The sequence below is a fragment of the Leptodactylus fuscus genome, chromosome 4 (assembly GCF_031893055.1).
Source record: "Leptodactylus fuscus isolate aLepFus1 chromosome 4, aLepFus1.hap2, whole genome shotgun sequence".
In the NCBI taxonomy this organism is placed as follows: domain Eukaryota; kingdom Metazoa; phylum Chordata; class Amphibia; order Anura; family Leptodactylidae; genus Leptodactylus; species Leptodactylus fuscus.
This window is the reverse complement of record NC_134268.1, coordinates 86,138,879-86,158,512: the sequence shown is the minus strand read 5'-3', so window position 1 is coordinate 86,158,512 and position 19,634 is coordinate 86,138,879. Positions and strand designations below refer to the sequence as shown.

Sequence of the window (19,634 nt, the reverse complement as noted above, 5' to 3'; positions counted from 1 at the left end):
AATGCTCAGGGATCAGGCTGCCTCCTCTTGGAGACATAACTGTTCTCTGGTCTAGCCAGAATTAAGGCTTGAACAAAGAACAGAAAGGGTGGCACATGATTAAAACTGGTGAAATTCACTCCAGACAGGTCATCTAACCACCACAGACAATAAAACTACACATGGGCAAGTGGATGTAAGGGTAAGTTCACACAGGGTTTTTCAGTCAGGATTTTGTAGGCCGTATCCGCCTCAAAATCCTGACCAAAAAGACAGCTCATTCTTCAGGTGGATTCGCCTCGTGACATCCACCTGAAGTGAAGACACTCCCTCCCGACTAGGCCCATTCATTTGGGCCTAACCCAGAGTGGAGTGTGCGACTGGATGCCAGTGCACTGCACCAGCATCCAGTCGCTGCTACCCATATTTTGGTCCGAAACCTGAGGCGGCCATGTGAATTTACCCTAAGGGAAGAATAAAGTATGGACACGTTAATGACCACTTTTAAATCAGGCAAGTTGCTTAGAGGATTGTAATGGGTGAAAAAAAAAAAAATCTTAAAATAATTGTTGATATATTTGGCCATTTTCCTAACTGTATTCTAGAATGAGTTAGTAGATTAAATTGCATGGGGAGATTTATTATATAGGGAATTTTTGGAATCAATTTAGTTTAAATCTGAATTTGTGTAAATTGCACCATATTTATCACATATTGCACAATATTTGATAAATCTGGTGCATGTTTATATCTGAGTTTTGTCCTTGGCCACCTGCAATACTGATAAAATTTGCGCACTTTTTAATGATTAACATTTGATCAATCATCCAATTATGCATCGACAAGACAAGATAACCACTCCCTGGTGTGCAGGTATTGGTTTATGGCTTTATATTGATTTCACATGCTGTAATTATAACACAAGGACACACATTGCTGTACAGGTTCCATGTATAAGGCACAAACATGGCTGTAAGTAGCTGAGAGCCATGCTGCAGAAAATTCTACGTCAAAGTCATAATGTTACAATGAATTTGTTGGTTATTTTTGGCTGCAAGGCAAGCACAGGCCAAGCTCAAGATCATCTTTGTTGTGGTGATCTATCTGTACATGCAAGTCAGCAGAAAACTAAATTGCAAATCTGTGACAACAGAACCATATGCGCTACCATTCTAGGCACTGCATCAAGGCTACTATGGTCTTCTTCCTTAGAACCAGCAAAGGTGGTAATTTTTTCCCAAAGCGTCTTAGCGGCTTTGTCTTAGTTGGACCTCTTTCTTACCTTGGAAACAGTGATATTGTTTAGATAGTATGACACTTAAAGACACTTATGGTGTCGGCCCCCTTTGCACTCCTTGCGCAACCTGGCCCCCCGCAACCCCGGTCCCCTCTCCACCCCCCCCATACCCTGTCCCACTTCACAGGATGCCTTCCCCCTCCCCGAACCCAGCCCCCCCCCCCCCGCGCTGCGACCCCTTTTACAGTAAACCCGCCACCCCCGCGACCACAGACTTCCCTCCCCACCCTCAAGCCTCGGCCTCCTCCTCCCCACCCTCTGTGCGCATAGTGTGATGGTGTGCATAGGGTCTGCAGTCTGCAGGCAATGCATGCCGTGCTAGGGGAAGACAGCGGCTTGGGAAAGTGTGTCCCAGTCACTCGTTCAGTTTCCCACCCCCAGGGCCCCAGAGGACTTAATTCTCCAGGCCGGGTGGCGGGCTCCACCGATGGCTGCCTTCTCTGTCCTCCGCATACACGACACCATCTTCTTCCTGTCGCTCGGTGGCCGGCTTGTGCGTCTATAGTTCCGCCCCCTCTGTAGCACACAGTGTCCATCGCCCCGCATGTGATGTGAACCTATCGGAGGCCACCCGAAAGAGCCAGGCTGACGTCATCTGAGGTCCCGCAGAGGTAACGTTCGGGATTTCGGGGGCTGGAGCGGTATACCAAGTAGTCTATCGATTCTTCCCGGTGGCCATCTAGGTATGTGTGAAATCTCACGCCATTCCGTTTAGCGGTTTGGGCGTGATTGAGGAACAAACATCCAAACACATACTTTCACGGAGTTGTAGTTTTGCAACAGCTGCAAGGCCACATTGACAGGTGACCCTGCAGCTGTACAGAGATCCAGAGAGCGTTTTTTTTTGCGGGGCCAGATGCACTTTTTAGTTATACCATTTTGGGGAATGTCTATTGCTTAGTTTTATTTAATTTTTTTAAAGCTTTTTTTTTTTTTCATATATATATATATATATATATATATATATATATATATATATATACACACACACACACACAGAGAAATGGAGTGTTAGATGCAAAATAGATGGAGAACAGAACACCATGTAAATAAACAATGAAAAAATGTGTATATATATGCCTACCTTCAGAAATTGTGTTATACCATCCTGATGAAGGGACCTTTATAGTAGTCCCGAAAGCTCGATATGTCATCAAAAAACTTTTTAAGTTAGCCATTAAAAAAGGTATCAACTACTAAGGACTTCTCTCAAAAAATTTCTTTCATTCTATTAATGTGGATGGATGAGAGCATCATACGTTCACAATGGCAGTCTACCAAGTGAAACACGGAGTAATTATAGCCTGTTTATCAGATTTATCAAGTCAAAAGGGAACCGTCTGGTGCAGGGCACAACTGATTCAACAACGGTCTCTTCATAAATCAGCCACATAGCCAAGCGTCTGAATGGAGATCTACACAAGTTAAACTAGTGTAGATTTCCATTATAACTCATGCAAGAAAACTGGCCTGAATTATAATGAACCTGTTGGATTGATGGTAGTGAGACATTGAACAAGAGTTGTGGAGAATGTTTACACCCAATCTGCACCACTAAATCATCCCTCTAAATCTGCCCCAATCTGTTTGTCTCCTTGCTCCACTAGCCTGTGGATCAGAAGTGATCAGTACACCACCATGACCGACGACCTAGTTGTGCATGATCAACAACTAGGCATGAAGCAGAGTCAAAAGCACTTTTATACAAGGTGATGGGTGGAGGATTGATTAACATTACTATCTGTTTTAGCTAAGTAGAGGGGCCACACTGATCACAGAGGGTAGTCTTATTGTAACTATCTGGGGAGAAAAAGGTGTGGGACACAAATTTTAGGGAACACTTATTCACACAAGCTGATAATAGTTCTGGAGGTAGGGGTGAGGAAACAACAGAGTTGGCCAAAAGTATTGGCACCCCTGCAATTCTGTCAGATAATACTCATTTTCTTCCAGAAAATGATTGCAATCACAAATTCTTTGGTATTATTATCTTCATTTAATTTGTCTTCAATTGAAAACCATAAAAAGAATTGTCAAAATTGGATATAATTCCACAGCAAACAGAAAAAGGGGTGGACAAAAGTATTGGCACCGTTTGAAAAATCATGTGATGCTTCTCTAATTTGTGTAATTAACAGCACCTGTTACTTACCTGAGGCACCTAACAGGTGGTGGCAATAACTAAATCACACTTGCAGCCAGTTGAAATGGATTAAAGTTGACTCAACCTCTGTCCTGTGTCCTTATGTGTATCACATTGAGCATGGAGAAAAGAAAGAAGACCAAAGAACTGTCTGAGGACTTGAGAAGCAAAATTGTAAGAAAGCATGAGCAATCTCAAGGCTACAAGTCCATCTCCAAAGACCTGAATGTTCCTGTGTCTACCGTGCGCAGTGTCATCAAGAAGTTTAAAGCCCATGGTACTGTGGCTAACCTCCCTAGATGTGGACGGAAAAGAAAAATTGATGAGAGATTTCAAGGCAAGATTGTGCGGATGATGGATAAAGAACCTCGAGTAACATTCAAACAAGTTCAAGCTGCCCTGCAGTCCGAGGGTACAACAGTGTCAACCCGTACTATCCGTCGGCGTCTGAATGAAAAGGGACTGTATGGTAGGATACCCAGGAAGACCCCACTTCTTACCCAGAGACATAAAAAAAGCCAGGCTGGAGTTTGCCAAAACTTACCTGAGAAAGCTAAAAACGTTTTGGAAGAATGTTCTCTGGTCAGATGAGACAAAGTAGAGCTTTTTGGGAAAAGGCATCAACATAGAGTTTACAGGAAAAAAAGAGGCCTTAAAAGAAAACAACACGGTCCCTACAGTCAAACATGGCGGAGGTTCCCTGATGTTTTGGCGTTGCTTTGCTGCCTCTGGCACTGGACTGCTTGACCGTGTGCATGGCATTATGAAGTCTGAAGACTAACAACACATTTTGCAGCATAATGTAGGGCCCAGTGTGAGAAAGCTGGGTCTCCCTCAGAGGTCATGGGTCTTCCAGCAGGACAATGACCCAAAATACACTTCAAAAAGCACTAGAAAATGATTTGAGAGAAAGCACTGGAGACTTCTAAAGTGGCCAGCAATGAGTCCAGACCTGAATCCCATAGAACAGTGATTTTCAACCTTTTTTGAGCCGCGGCACACTTTTTACACTTAAAAAATCCCGGGGCACACCACCAACCAAAATGGCACAAAATGACACTAAAACAGTACATATTATACATATAGTTAATAATATAGATTCTAAATGGTTGATTCTTTGGTTGAAATAAACTGCAGCAAAATCTGCAACAAAAACGCTGCGTTTATGCAACGTGGGGCCTCAGCCTTACGCCTCCTGAATACAAGTGGCACGTATGTGGTTTTCACGGATATAAACATTAAAAATTGACAGGGCCACAAATGCAGACAGATATAGGGTATATATAGGACAGATATAGGGTACGTATAGGACAGATATAGGGTACGTATAGGACAGATATAGGACCTGCTCTATAATTTTCAGCTCTTCAATTTGGCCCAGATACACAGCCACAAAAAGAATGGCTGTATATATGGGTCCTTAGAAATGTATAGGTCTGTACTTTTATCCACAGTTGTGTATAGAAAGTCTGGTCATGTATATTACAGGTTACAACTTAATGTGCCTCATATTAATAGCAGTGAACCCCATCATGTCCCTCACATTAACCCCCTGTGTGCTTTACATAAGGGATACTGATATGTGAGACATATGGAGGTAATAATTAAGTAAATATCTTCATTATATAGTACCCCCATATGTCACACATGTTATTAACTCTTATGTGAGCCACACAGGGGTTAATATGAGGGACATGATGGGGATAATTGCTATTAATGTGAGGCACATGGAGTTACTAAAACTAAAGTAATAACCCAAAATGCCTGACATTAATAAGAATAGTTACTAACCTGGTGTTTTCTTTTACTTTCACTTTGTTCAGCTTCCTCTCCTCCTCTCCTATTCAGGGCTGCAGACGGCAGGAGCTCCTCCTCACGTGTAGCAGCAGGTCCAAGGAGCCCTTATCCTGTGCAGTGAGAGGCTCATCTCTGATTGGTGGGCAGTGAGAGAAGGGGGCGTGTCCTACACCTGAGCTCTAGCAGAGCAGTGAAGGGACGCTCCGTCTACATTTACAAGTACATGAACGTCGGGGACTGGCTGCTATGCCAGCAAAATAGGTCTCCCGTGCCAATCTTGGCATGCGTCTGGGAAACTTTCCCCGCGGCACACCCGACCATGTGTCGCGGCACACTGGTTGAAAATCACTGCCATAGAACACCTGTGGAGAGATCTCAAAATGGCAGTTTGGAGAAGGCCCCCTTCACCTCTCAGGGACCTGGAGCAGTTTGCCAAAGAAGAATGGTCTAAAATTCCAGAAACTCATTGATGGTTACCGGAAGCGGTTGTTCGCAGTTATTTTGTCTAAAGGTTGTGCTACCAAGTATTAGGCTGAGGGTGCCAATACTTTTGTCCGGCCCATTTTTGGAGTTGTGTGTAAAATGATCAATGATTTGACTTTTTTTTCATTCTCTTTTGTGGTTTTTTCATTGCAAGCAAAATAAATGAAGATATTAATACCAAAGAGTTTGTGCTTGCAATCATTTTCTGGAAGAAACTGAGTATTATCTGACAGAATTGCAGGAGTGCCAATAGTTTCGGCCAACACTGTACTTTACCATTTTAGAAGGAAGGTCGTACCCTGCAGTAATTACCAAGCGGTGCTCTATGCCAACTACTAGAATATGGTTTTGGCGAAATGTGTGTCTGGCATTAATGGGTTCCTGAAGCGGTGGTACTATCCTAGTTGGCGGAATGCATTTTCATTTGGTGGGGAATATTTTGCTAACTTTGCCATACAACTTTTTTTTTTTCAGGCATTACATTTTTTTGTTCTCTTCTATGTGTTCAACACGGATTGTTGTTGGTTTTTTTTATATATATATATATATATATATATATATATATATATATGATATCTAAAGCTTTTAAGAACTTTGACCCACATTTCTTTTATTAGAGGGACTGTGACTAATAGAGGGACCGTGACTAATAGAGGGACCACGCCTCATATAGCATGTCAATTCTACAGTGTCATGCATCGGATACAATGGGGAGGAAAAGAAAATACAAGTCTATCCTTACAAAAAGGAAAATTTGTTGCAAAACCAGTTCTAACAAATACTTAAATGCCCCAATTAATGGAAAATATGCAGAGGTGTTTTGCTAATATCCAAGACTTGAACAGATGTACATTTTCTCCCCCACCTGCCTATCCTCATGTTATATTATAAAGCTCTTACACGGTCATGAGCCGTAAGGACAAAAGACCAAGGAAGTGATGACAAAAGTGCAAATAGGTTCACAGAAAATGCAAACTCACTCTTGCTTACTATAGGAAGCAATAAAGAGCATGTACAAGTTGCTTGAGGGCGAGTTCAGAAGTATGCACTGTGCCCCAATTAACATTTCAGAATATTTAGTCAAGAGAAATTTGGTAGTCGTGGCCACGTCACAGGTTTTGAGGTAATTCACTGCGGGAACCACTTTGTGCTCGCTCAGTCAATGGAGTTTTTGCTAAAGTATCAGACATCAGATTAGGGAGCTGTGAATCTAACAAGCTGACCATGCCTGCCCCCATCATTATGACTTGGGGCAGGGGTGGCAACCCCTGGCACACGTGTCAAAAGTGGCACGCAAGCCATAACTTTGTAGCACAGCAGCTCCCCAACTATATACCGCCACCCCCATTCTGTCAGCCTCCGGCCCCCAATCATAGCGTTCCAGTCCATAGCTTGGCATCAGACTGTATATGTCACTCATCCTCCTCCAACCCTGCTGCATTAGTTTGCGGAGAGCAGTGAGATACTATAGAGGAGGCTCAGTGATGTGTACAGTCACAAGGTCCTTCACTCACTGTCAAGCTATGAACAGGATCTCTATATGCGGATGTCGGAGGCGCAGAAAATGGAGCAGAGCGGTCATCAGCAATAAAGCACAAGGTAGGTAGAAAATACTGTGTGGGGCACTAAACTATATTGGGGCCACTAATGGGCTTAACCCGTTAAGACCAATGATGTACCTGTCATCATAGGTCACAGGGAGCGGTCACCTCAATGCACGGTGATGTCGGCTCTATAATACAACCAGAAAATGCCACTAATGGCTGCAATCATTTCCAACACCAATCACAACCGTTAACACTTTAGATATATACATTAAATACAACCGCAACATCAAAAGTAGATGCTGCCATCGTTTCTCAATTGCCAATGCCATTCTAGAGGGCAGCAATAGGTTGTCATGACAAAGAGGAGCCTATTGAAGGCTCCCAGACTTGTCATTATATTAGTTCTAATACACATTGCCATAGACAATGTCTAATAGAAGTGAATGGATTTTACTATACTCTGCAATACTTTAGTAGGAGCAATCAGACCCCCTAGGGTTCAAGATCCCTAGGAGGTCTGAAAACAAAAGTTTAAAAAAAAAAAAAAAATAGTCAAATGGCATTTTCTTCAACATTTTACCTCCTAAAAAAATGTAATAAAATGCGATCAAACCATCAGACTTTACCCCAAATGGTATAAAAAGATGCCTTGACCAGCTCTATACTTGTAACTGTTTCATATTTACAGGTGTCAGAACATGGCGACAAATACATTTTTTTCTGTTTTGCAAAGTTTTAATATCTTTAAAAAAAATAATAATAATAATAATTACAAGTATTATATAAATTTGCTATCACCATGATCATACTGCCCCAGAGAATACAGGTGACAGTTTCCCAGTACATTTTACAGGGTACTGAATTTTGCCATTACAAAGTACACATGGGGCCACTGAAACTGCCCTAACCAAAGTCACTAATGACCTTCTAACTGCCAAAGAGTCATTACTCTATCCACCTCCTCCTCCTTGACCTCTCCTCTGCCTTTGACACAGTTGACCACTCCCTCGTTAGAAATGCTCTCATTCCTTGGCATCTCAGACCTGGCCCCTTCCTGGATATCCTCATACCTCACATTCAGTGTCTCCCACTCGTGCGCCACCTCTTCACCACGCCCTCTCTCTGTAGGTGTCCCCCAAGGCTCCGTTCTAGGACCCCTCCTGTTCTCCAGATACCCCCTTGGCCAACTCATAGAATCTCATGGTTTTCAATAACATTGCTAAGCCGATGGCACCCAAGTATACGTCTCTGGACCAGACATTACCTCTCTGTTGGCCAGAGTTCCAGATTGTTTAGCTTCTCAAACTCAACAAGGAGAAAAGTGAGTTCATCATCTTTGCCCCACTCCGTACGCCCCCTCTACATGACCCATCTATCAAAGTTAATGGAACCACAATTACCCCTGTCCCACGGGTCCGACGTCTTGGGATAACCCTGGACCCCGACCTATCCTTCAAGTCCCCCCAACACTTCCTGCCGCCTCCAGCTCAAGAACATACATCAAATCTGTTCCTTCCTCACCCCAGAAACTGCTAAAATGCTAGTCCAGGCCCTCAATCTCCCGCTTAGATTACTGTAACACGCTTCTCCATGGACTCCCAGTAAACACCCTCACCCCCCTTCAGTCCACCTTAAACTGTGCTGCTCGCTTAATTCACTTCACCCCCCCCACATTCCTCCCCTCTGCCAATCTCTTCACTGGCTGCCCGTTGCCCAGCGAATTGAGTTCAAGTTGCTAATGTTAACATACAAAGCGATCCACAACCTGTCCCCTCCATATATCTCAGACCCAATCTCCACACATAACCTCAGATCCTCCAATGACCTCCTACTCCGCTCTACTCTCATCCGCTCCTCACACAACCGTCTCCAAGATTTCTCCCGTGCATCCCCCATACTCTGGAACCCCTTACCAAGACACATAAGACTGACCCCCACAATCACAGGCTTCAAAAAGGCCCTGAAGACTCACTATTCAGGAAGGCCTGCAACCTCCAATAACACTACTGTCATCACATCACCATCTGAACAGTCTCTCCCCTCACTTTCAGTCTCTATCTCTCCTCCCTCATAAACTGTAAGCCCTCTCAGGCAGGGCCCTCTACCCCACTGTGCCAGTCGGTCATTGTTAGTATTATATCTGTTTGTTTATTTTGTGTACTGTATGTAAAGCCCCAAATGTAAAGCACCATAGAATTAATGGTGAATAATAATTATTATTATATTGTGTATAGGGGCAATATGAAACATTATACTGTGGATAAGGAGCAATAAGGAGCTATACTGCGTACAGGGGGGGCAATAAAGAGCATTGTACTGTATATAGGGGTCCTGGCATCCTGCTGCACTATTTTGTTAGAATTCATTTTTTCAGGTTCACACAGCTATAATACTGAGGCAATTACTCTATATTACAGTTGCAAGTCCCATTATAATAACATATGTAGGTTTGATGACAATTATTGCACCACTCCAAGTACTTTGCCCTTGATATTTATTACAATCGGCACGTCATACATAAAACGATCCCTACCCCTGACTTAGGCCGATCGAATGGGAAAATTCTACAGTCTGGTAAGGCAACTGTTCTAGCTTCTATGCTGCTCGTCATACAGATGTAAAAATAGACCAACTTTAGATGGATACACCTCTGTCGGACACCACATTCTCGAAGTTGCCACAATTTTTGGATTTTAAAAGGAATCTGGGATTAAAAAAAAAAAAAAAACCACACATTCTTGTGTGTGCATATCTATATTGAAAGCACACAGAATTTTAGTATGGGTCCATAGCAGACTATGAGCATTACATTATCAATCCATGTAGTGAAGATTAGTAATATAAACTCTCCTGTATTACACAGACAACTCAGTGGGGAAATCTTGAAGTCCCCTGCTCCAGCATAGAACACTCATAATTCATAATGAGGCTGCCCCACATCATGACTTAGGCGCTTCCCTCTGGAAACCTTGCACCTAAGCACAAATCTTCGACATCCCCAGAACGGACGCAGATTCTAAGGACATTTACTCCACTTTTGTGGCAGAAATGAATGTAAAAGTGGCACTGGTGGCATCCCCATCCACATCTCACCCACTTTCTGAAATGTGGAGAGTATGGCAAAAAAAAAAAAAATTTGCAACGCCTGTCGAAAAGTCACAAAACATCAGTTTGGGACTATTTTATGCCACTTTTGTAGTGTAGACAATTTGATGAATCCACCCCTAATGATTTGAGTACACACTGTGTAATGCTTAAAGAGGACCTTTCATTACTTGGTGCCCATGCGGTGTAATACACCGCTAGAAAGCCGACAGTGTGCTGAATTCAGCGCACTATCGGCTTTCCCGTTCTATGCCCCCAGTGAAGAGCTATCAGTGCCAGTACCGTAGCTCTTCACTGTCAGAAAAGCGTTTCTGACAGTCAGTAAGGAATGCCCTTCCTCACAGCAGCGTCTATAGCGCTGTACTGTCAGAGCGGTTGTTGCTTACTGACCAGCCATGACGCTGACTGTGAGGAATACCCCTCCTAGTACTCATCTATGGACGAGTACTATCAGGAGAGGAGGGAGGCGTTCCTCCCCGCTCTCACAGTACAGTTCTATAGGCGCTGCTGTGAGGAAGGGCATTCCTGACTGTCAGAAACACCCTTCTGACAGTGAAGAGCTACGGTACCGGCACCAATAGCTCTTCACTGGGGCACAGAACGAGAAAGCCGATAATGTGCTGAATTCAGCGCACTGTCAGCTTTCTAGCAGTGAATTAAACTGCATGTGCCCCAGCTGGTGAAAGGTCCTCTTTAAAGGGAGTCTGTCACCAGAACTATCAAACCAGGACACACCATAAATATCTGTTTTGTGAGGGTCCGACATCATCTGTCCCGGCAGCCTGAAATGGAAAGCGAGCACGCACAGGCTGATATTCAAGCAAAGCTGCAGTCCTGTCTAATATATAGCAATGGTTCTGGGGAACTACTCCTAATTTCCTACTTAAAGAGGACCTTTCACCATATCTGGGCACAGGCAGTGTTATATACTGCCAGAAAGCTGACAGTGCGCTGAATTCAGCGCACTGTCGGCTTTCCCGATCCGTGCCCGGTGTAAAGCGCTATCGGTCCCGGTACCGTAGCTCTTCTATGGTCAGAAGGGCGTTTCTGACCATTAGCCAGAGACGTCCTTCTGCCTCGCGGCGCCTATCGCGCTGTGCTGTGGAGCCGGGAGGAACGCCCCTCCCTCTCCTGATAATGCTCGTCTATGGACAAGCTGTGTGAGCAGAGGGAGGGGGAGTTCCTCCCGGCTACACAGCACAGCGCGATTGGCGCCGCGAGGCAGAAGGACGTCTCTGGCTAATGGTCAGAAACGCCCTTCTGACCATAGAAGAGCTACGGTACCGGGCCGTAAGCTCTTCACACCGGGCACAGATCGGGAAAGCCGACAGTGCGCTGAATTCAGCGCACTGTCAGCTTTCTGGCAGTATATAGAACTGCCTGTGCCCGGATATGGTGAAAGGTCCTCTTTAAATAGGAGAAGACTGCACACGCTCCCATCCACTGCAGCAGTTTCCAGAACTAATACATGGAGAGTGTTGAACCCCCAGAGAACAGATAATAATGGCCTATTCAATTTATTTGGGTATGGAAAACCACTTTAAGCTAAGGCCCCATGGACCAGAAACGCTGCGCTAAAGTGCTGCAGACTTTCTGTTAACATATCAACGGGAAAGCCGCTGGCGTTTCCGCAGATATAATTGACATACTGCGATTTCCAAAATCGTGCCAGTTAAGGAAATTGCAGCGTGGATTTTAATGCAAAGTTGGCATGGGATTCACGTGAATCCCATCCACTTTGCTGTTACTGTAAAACGCCACGATTTTTCCCGCAGCATTTCCGCTGCAGGCAAATTACGGCATATCCAGCCCTTGGGGCCCCGGCCTTAGACTAAGGCCCCATACTGTGAAAATGCAGCTTTTTTTGGTTGCAGTTTGAGCCAAAGCCAGGAGTGGATCAAGTATAAAGTAGAAGTATAAGAGCTTCCTAGATATTTATCCTTTTTGTAGCCATTCTTGGTTTTGGCTCAAAAAAACAAAACAAGCTGCATTTCCACAACATGGGGCCTTAGTCTTGAGGGGGTATTCCCATTGGAGACATTTTTTGGCAAATCCACAGGATATCACAGGTCCCACATTTATCCCAGTCCCTATCTTGCGACTACAGTGTACATTGAGCATATGTAGCTCAATTAATGTTTATGATGCTCCTTGAAGAGATCTTTATACAGCAGAGTGCCAAAATACACACGGAAGCACTATGTGGAAGTATCTAATGTGTACACGTGTTCCTAGATCGGTGACCAGAAGCAAGAATGGGAGACCTAGGGGATTGGTCAGTATCATTTTTTATTTCTACATTATACACATCATCTGGACAACTCTTCCTTCAGTTTACTGGAGTTCTCCAGGATTAGAAAAACATAACCAATTGCAGCTAGGCTCTGTCTAAATGAATGAAGCAAACCTGCATTACTGAATGCAAACTGTGGACAGGTGTAGCAGACATTTTTAAAATTATGTACAAAGCCTTTACAGAGGAAACGCAGTGCAACTTACCACACAATTTTCCCATTCAAGACAATGGACACCACAATCGTACCCCAATAGACCACATATAGTGTAACACAACAGTGTCCACTTACAGACTGACAGGTCTGGAGTGGTGTCACAATTTCCTTTCATAAGGGAAACCATCAGTGTGAACACAACTGAACACTTGTAACTTTAACCATAGATTGCAGACCTTTGGTACTACAATGGCCAATGAACTGAGAGGAAGGCTAAAGGAATCTCACCTGTCCTGTAATTCCCGTGATCAGGGCCACTTTTCTGGGCTTGCCATTGTTTGAGGGGGATGAAGATCCATTTCCCAGGTTGAGTGCCATGCTTTCAGGGTAGATTTGCTAGTAGAGGAGATGGCTGTGCGCTCACAATGCAGTCCAGTCACACTGGAAATAGAAGGAGGTGACAGGTAAGACAGGTTGTACTGCAGCAGCCTGGGAGTTGTAAAAGTAAGGGAAGGCGTATATGGGCAGGACAACCATTATAAGCAACACCCTAGGGCCTGTAAGAGAGCAATTAACAAGAGACGAGTAGAGGGGGAGGGGATAGGAAGTGCTCTACAGGTGCCATCACATCATTGCTACACCCTGACACATGTATACATTAAATAACATATCTATCTATATTTATATCTATAAAACTCAAATTCTGTAGAAGTCTGCTCTATACAGTTCTCGCCTGATTTGGCTGAAATTTGGCACGCTCAGGAGCAGAATACTGCGCACGTTACATCTCGCTAGTGTCCCCCCATCATGAGATTGGGGCCCCTAAATTTAGGCCCTATGCATATAATGAGGAAAAGTGAAAGCGCTGAGGGGAAAACAACAGTTGTGACTGACAGGGATGGATTATAGGGACGGTGCCAAAGAGTTGCAGCACCACACAAACATTTTACAAACACCATATAAACATTACACATACACCAACCCACAAGCACAACACCACACAGATGTCACAACACACCACACAAACACCAGACCACTCTAGACACACACACAACACCACTTTACAAATACCACACACACGGACCACCAACGCCCAGAAAGACACTCAGATGGATGCACACTACACACACAGATAACTACCGCACGCACGGCCACTTGCTCTGTGCACGCAGAAACACATGGATCACACGCATATACAGGCATACGTATACACGGACCACACACATGCATGCACACAAGCATACATACACATGGATAACACGTGTGCACACACACAAATACATACACGCACGTGCACACACGCATACATATACACTGACCGTACACATACACATGGATCACATACATACACACACACGTGCGCACGCACGCACGCATACATATACACGGACTATACATGTGCATGCACTCCCGCATAAATCCACATGGATCACAAGCTTGCACACACACGGTGCACGCACACATGGATCACACGTGTGTGTGCGCGCACACACACACGCATACATATACACTGACCACACGCGCACACATACATATACACGGACTATACACACCTGCATGCACATCCACATACATACACATGGATCACACGCACATGCACACATATACACGAACCATTAACACATGCATGTACACATGCATACATACACATGGATCAAACACATGTACACGCACGCATGCACTGACAAAACATGTCTGGTATCTTTAGTGGCTGCTTGCACATTGCAGTATTTTTCACAGGACTCTGGGCCATGGATTTGGCAGTTCCATAGACTTCTTTGTGCATAAAGCTGTGAATATTGCAGGCTCCATAGAAGTATATGGAGATGTAGAATCCACGACTGTAGTGTGCAAGAAGCCTTACTAAGCAGCAATATTGGTCAGGCGAAAACTACTTCATAGTAAGATTGTCATTATTGCTTACTATACAGGGAGCTTTCATCACTGAAGCCCTACAATAGATAGTTGTGTAACTGGAAACCAATTTTACTCTTTTGTCCATGAACTACTTATAAATTACACTGGAGGGAGGGGGGAAGGGCTGCACTATGTTGTCAATTGGGTGTAAATCAGTGGCATAACTAGGAGTGGCGGGGCCCTGTGGCGAACTCTTGACTTTCGCGGGTCCGACCTTCGCGGAAAGGCTATACCACGGGTTTTAATATTAATGGAAGGATACTCTGTTGTTTTTTTGTTTTTTTTAACACCACAGGTTTTTGCAGGGCTGCTCATCAATATCATCAGAAAAGTTTTGCGTATCTTCTTCAATGGTGAGTACTAGAGATGAGCAAACACTGTTCGGATCAGCCGTTCCGAACAGCACGCTCCCATAGAAATGAATGGAAGCACCTGGCACGGTGACTGGCCACCGGCAAAGTGTACGTGCCAGGTGCTTCCATTCATTTCTATGGGAACGTGCTGTTCGGAACGGCTGATCCGAACAGTGTTCGCTCATCTCTAGTGAGTACCCATATCATTTCATATACTGTACTGTACGTAGACTATTTTGGATATGAAGAGTATTACAGGACATCCCCTAACATGAGATTAAACACCACATCTCCACTTCGTGGAAATGTGACTTTCACGGGCGGCCCTGGAACGTATTCCCCGCGAAAGGCAAGGGACCACTGTACAAAGGACGCTAGGTGCACACACAAAGTATGATAGCTCACAACCTAGTCGGGTATAGACGTGAATAAACTCAGAGATAAGCCCAGAACGGACATACCTAGAAGAGATAAGGTACAGGTAACTGGGCTGAATAGTGTGGAGATGTATCTCAGTATATCCTTACCATATGTTAAAGGGTTTGTAATATCGTCCTGTGTGAGGTAATCTGTATGTTAGTGCATGGATGCTATGTCCATGGATTTATGTCGGCTATGTGAGTTCAAAAGAAAGAAAAAGGTTACTGGGATTATCACATCTGTCCACTAAATAGGTGACGTGTCGGGAGTCTGCGGCTAGTCCAGAATTACCTCATGAGGAAGTGTAGCTGTGACTACTAGCTGGCAGGAGGATGCCTCAGTGGCGTGTTACATGGGTATGAACATTATATGATGGCAATAAGGTTCTGGCAGGTCAATGTAGTGCAGATGAGTGTCTGATAAAGCCCAGTTTACCTTTAATGCCGTGGTTGCTGGGCTGGCTATGTATACACGTTGGTATATATATTAATACTAGCTGGCAGGAGGGTGCCTCAGTGGCATCCTACATGGTAACAGTATTATATACTGGTGAACAATAAGGTCCTGGCAGGGCAGTATAGAGCAGCTTAGGTGTCTGACAGAGCCCAGCTTACCTTTGATGCTGGGGTTGCTGGGCTGGCTATTAGTACACGCTGGTGGTGTGGGAGCAACACACTACAGAGGGCGGGCTGTACGTGACCACGTGACTCTGCAATCTCCAGCAGTGCCTGTGCTACCAGGAAGTTAGTGTGTTACACACAGCAGCGTCACCCTACGTGGGGAAACTTGCCCATGTGACTGCCGCGTTGCCTGGTAACAGGATTGTGGGTGTGGTTAATTGGATAACGTTCTGTACGGCTGCTGCTGCTATCTATTGTGGAACTAAGAATTAGGTTGTGTAAACTGCAGGTGGGGAACAGAGAATGTAGAATGATAAGATAGCAGTGACAGTACAAGACTGACAGTGAGCTGGAGGTGGGATAGGATAGAAGTTCAGCGGTGAGACAAAAGGGGTTAAAGTTAACCCCTTCAAAGCCCTGTTGGATCAAGTATAGGGAGAAAACTGGATAGAGGGAAAGTAGTAGCTGCAACAAGTGGGTAGAGAGATGCTATCTCCATGCAGAGCTCCACAATAGTTAGAGAAGATGGATGGAGCGGAGATCAGATAATGTACATAGGTGCGAGTAACATAGACCGACAGGGTTGAAATAGCGTCACTATCTATGTATATAAAACTCAAATCCTGTAGTAGTCTGCTCTATACAAATCCACAGTTCTCACCTGATTTGGGTGAAATTTGGCACACCCCTTCTCCACCTACAGGAGCAAAATACTGCGCACGTTACATCTCGCTAGCATCCCCCCGCCATGAGATTTGGGCCCCCGAAGTTAGGCCCTATACATATAATGGGGAAATGTGAAAGTGCTGAGGGAAAAACAACAGTTGTGACTAACAGGGACGGATTATAGCGACGGCACCAGAGTCACTGCTGAAGGGGCCGCATTACCACACACAAAACACAAACATTTCACAAACGCCATATAAACATCACACATACACCAACCCACTAGCACAACACCACACAAATGCTACAACACTCCACACAAACACAACACCACCCCACAAATACCACATCACCACCCCATAAATATCACAACATCACCCCATAAATAACACATGCACACCACACACATGCACGTATTCACACAAATACACTCGGATGGATGCACACTATACACATGGACAAACAGCACATACAACTGCTGCACGCATAGACACTTGCACTGCACACGCACAAACACATGCGCACATACATATACATGGACCACACATGTGTATGCATACATACCCATGGATCACACGCATGCACAGACACATTCACGGATCACATACGTGTACACATACACACGCACGCACTGACAAAACATGTCTGGTATCCTTAGTGGATGCTTGCACACCAAAGTATTTTTCACGGGCCTCCGGGCCATGGATTTGGCAGTTCCATAGACTTCTTTGTGCACAAAGCTGTGAATTTTGCAACTCCATAGAAGTCTAAAGAGCTGCAGAATTCACGGCCCAGAGACCCGTGAACATTCCTGTAGTGTGCAAGCAGCCTTACTGAGCAGCATTTTTGGTCAGGCGAAATCTGCCTGATAGTAAGATTGTCATTATTGCTGACTGTACAGGGAGCTCTCATCACTAAAGCTGCTGAGGTAAAGTGAAAGCTGAGCTCTGATTGGTTGGTATGGGCAACTCCACAAGTCTGCCTGTGAGGAGGTTTTCATTGCTGAGATGTCGGCTCCTTCAGGTCATAGTAAGGGTCCATTCACACGGAGGAATTTAGTGTGGAATTTCAGCGCTGGAAAAAAAAGCCTCTCATGGACTTCAATGGTTTCTTTTTCTGCTAGAACTGAGTTTTTTGGTGAGGATTTGGCAAGAAAAAAATCTGCTTCAGGAATTAAGAAATGGTTTTTTGAAGCGGTTTTTGGAGCATTTTTTGAGTCTATTTTTGGTTTCTGTTTTTTTTTCCTTCAGCACAATGCATGGACCTTGAAAAAAAAACGCTAGCGGTTTTTTCCGTATGGTTTTTGCCAATTCTGTGGCCAAATCCGCAACGTGGAATTTACACCACCCATTGACTGCGTTGGTTTTTGCAGGTGGAATCCGCCTGAAGGAAGCTTTTTTTTTTCCCGCAAGTGGAGAAATAAAGCGAGTGGAACCCATAGAACTCTATGGGGAGGCGTGGATTGACGCGGATTCAGCGTCAAAATCAGGGCCAAAAAAAAAGAATGGCACTGTATTTAGCACTGAATTTACAGCTAGCGGAAAATTATGAGAGTGGAAGAAAAAAAGCTAACCGAATCCATTGAAATCAGTGGGAGGCTTTTTTTCAGCTCTAAAAATTCATCGCCAAATACAGCATCATTACTGTGTGAGGACTTCTTTGGATTTACTATTCCTCCAATTATATCTCTTATCAGTGTCAGGTGTTGCTTCCAAGGGACATGCCCTTCAATTTTAAGTGTCTGCGGTTCTCAATCCGTCTTGCATTTGCTATGACTTTAAAGGACAGGTCGAAAACGCAGCACTAAAGCACTGCGGCAACAACTGCGATGTGAACACATTGCGGTTCTTCCCACAGCGCTTAGAACAGAAATTTCACTGAGTTTTCCTCTGCTGACTCTGTTACAATTATATCTACGTGTTACAATTATATCCATAGATATCCATAGATATAATTGACACGCTGCGATTTTCAAAACTGCAACGGTTTTGGAAATCGCAGCGTGTCTGCGCTGCAATTTTTTTCTGGAAAGTGGGGATGCTGCTGACATATGTGTGCTATACAGCATCCTGCCCAGGACTGACGTGTACCGTATGTCCAGGGCCGCCATCAGGAATTTTGTCTGCCCCCCCCCCCCCCCCCGCCATTTTAAAAGTACCTTATTTTGCGTCATACCAATTCTGTATTACATTTCCCTTTATTTAGCAGCATTACAAGGCTTAATCAGATTCTATTTGCAGGTAAAATCTGCTACGTGTGAAAGCGCCTATAGAGAGCCAACACCATTGGCTCAGCTCCTTGCTTCAGCCGCATATGTGTCAGCGAGAGAGGCCGCAGCGGCGAAGCGAGGAGCTGACACATATGCGGCTGAAGCGAGGAGCTGACCTGTGTCAGCTCCTCGCTTCGCCGCTGCCGCTGGCTACCCGGCAGTGTAGACGCAATGTCAGCGAGAGAGACGGTAGCGGCGAAGCGAGGAGCTGACACAGGTCAGCTCCTCGCTTCAGCCGCATATGTGTCAGCGAGAGAGGCGCGAAGCGAGGAGCTGACCTGTGTCAGCTCCTTGCTTCAGCCGCATATGTGTTCAACTCAGATCTGCGTCCTCTGGACGCAGATCTGAGTTGAAACAAACAGGACATACAATGACTGCTGCCGGCGCCAGGGGGCCCGCCCCCCCCCCCCCCCATTTTTAAATTTGGCCAGGCCCCTGACGTCAGTAGCAGTAGTACTGGCCTATCGGCGGCCCTGCGTATGTCATATGCATAGCACAGGGCTTTATTGAGTGTATTGATGATGTACTGTATGTATATTATATGTATTGTACAGTGTGGACTACCAGCTGATTATAAAGCAGGCAGCG

At 44.7% G+C, this 19,634-nt stretch overlaps 1 protein-coding gene across 3 annotated transcripts in view; it reads right to left on the bottom strand.

The window, feature by feature from the left end:
* Positions 1–19,634, bottom strand: part of GMDS (GDP-mannose 4,6-dehydratase) — a 429,933-nt gene that overhangs the window by 410,181 nt on the left and 118 nt on the right. For 2 of the 3 annotated variants that reach the window (XM_075270766.1, XM_075270767.1), the window contains exon 2: positions 13,090–13,242. In XM_075270766.1, coding sequence (XP_075126867.1) covers positions 13,090–13,179 — 90 coding nt within the window. In that variant the 5' untranslated portion in view covers positions 13,180–13,242. Of the gene's footprint in view, positions 1–13,089; positions 13,243–16,105; positions 16,184–19,634 lie in introns of those variants that run through there. The other variant, XM_075270768.1, reaches the window with a different exon arrangement.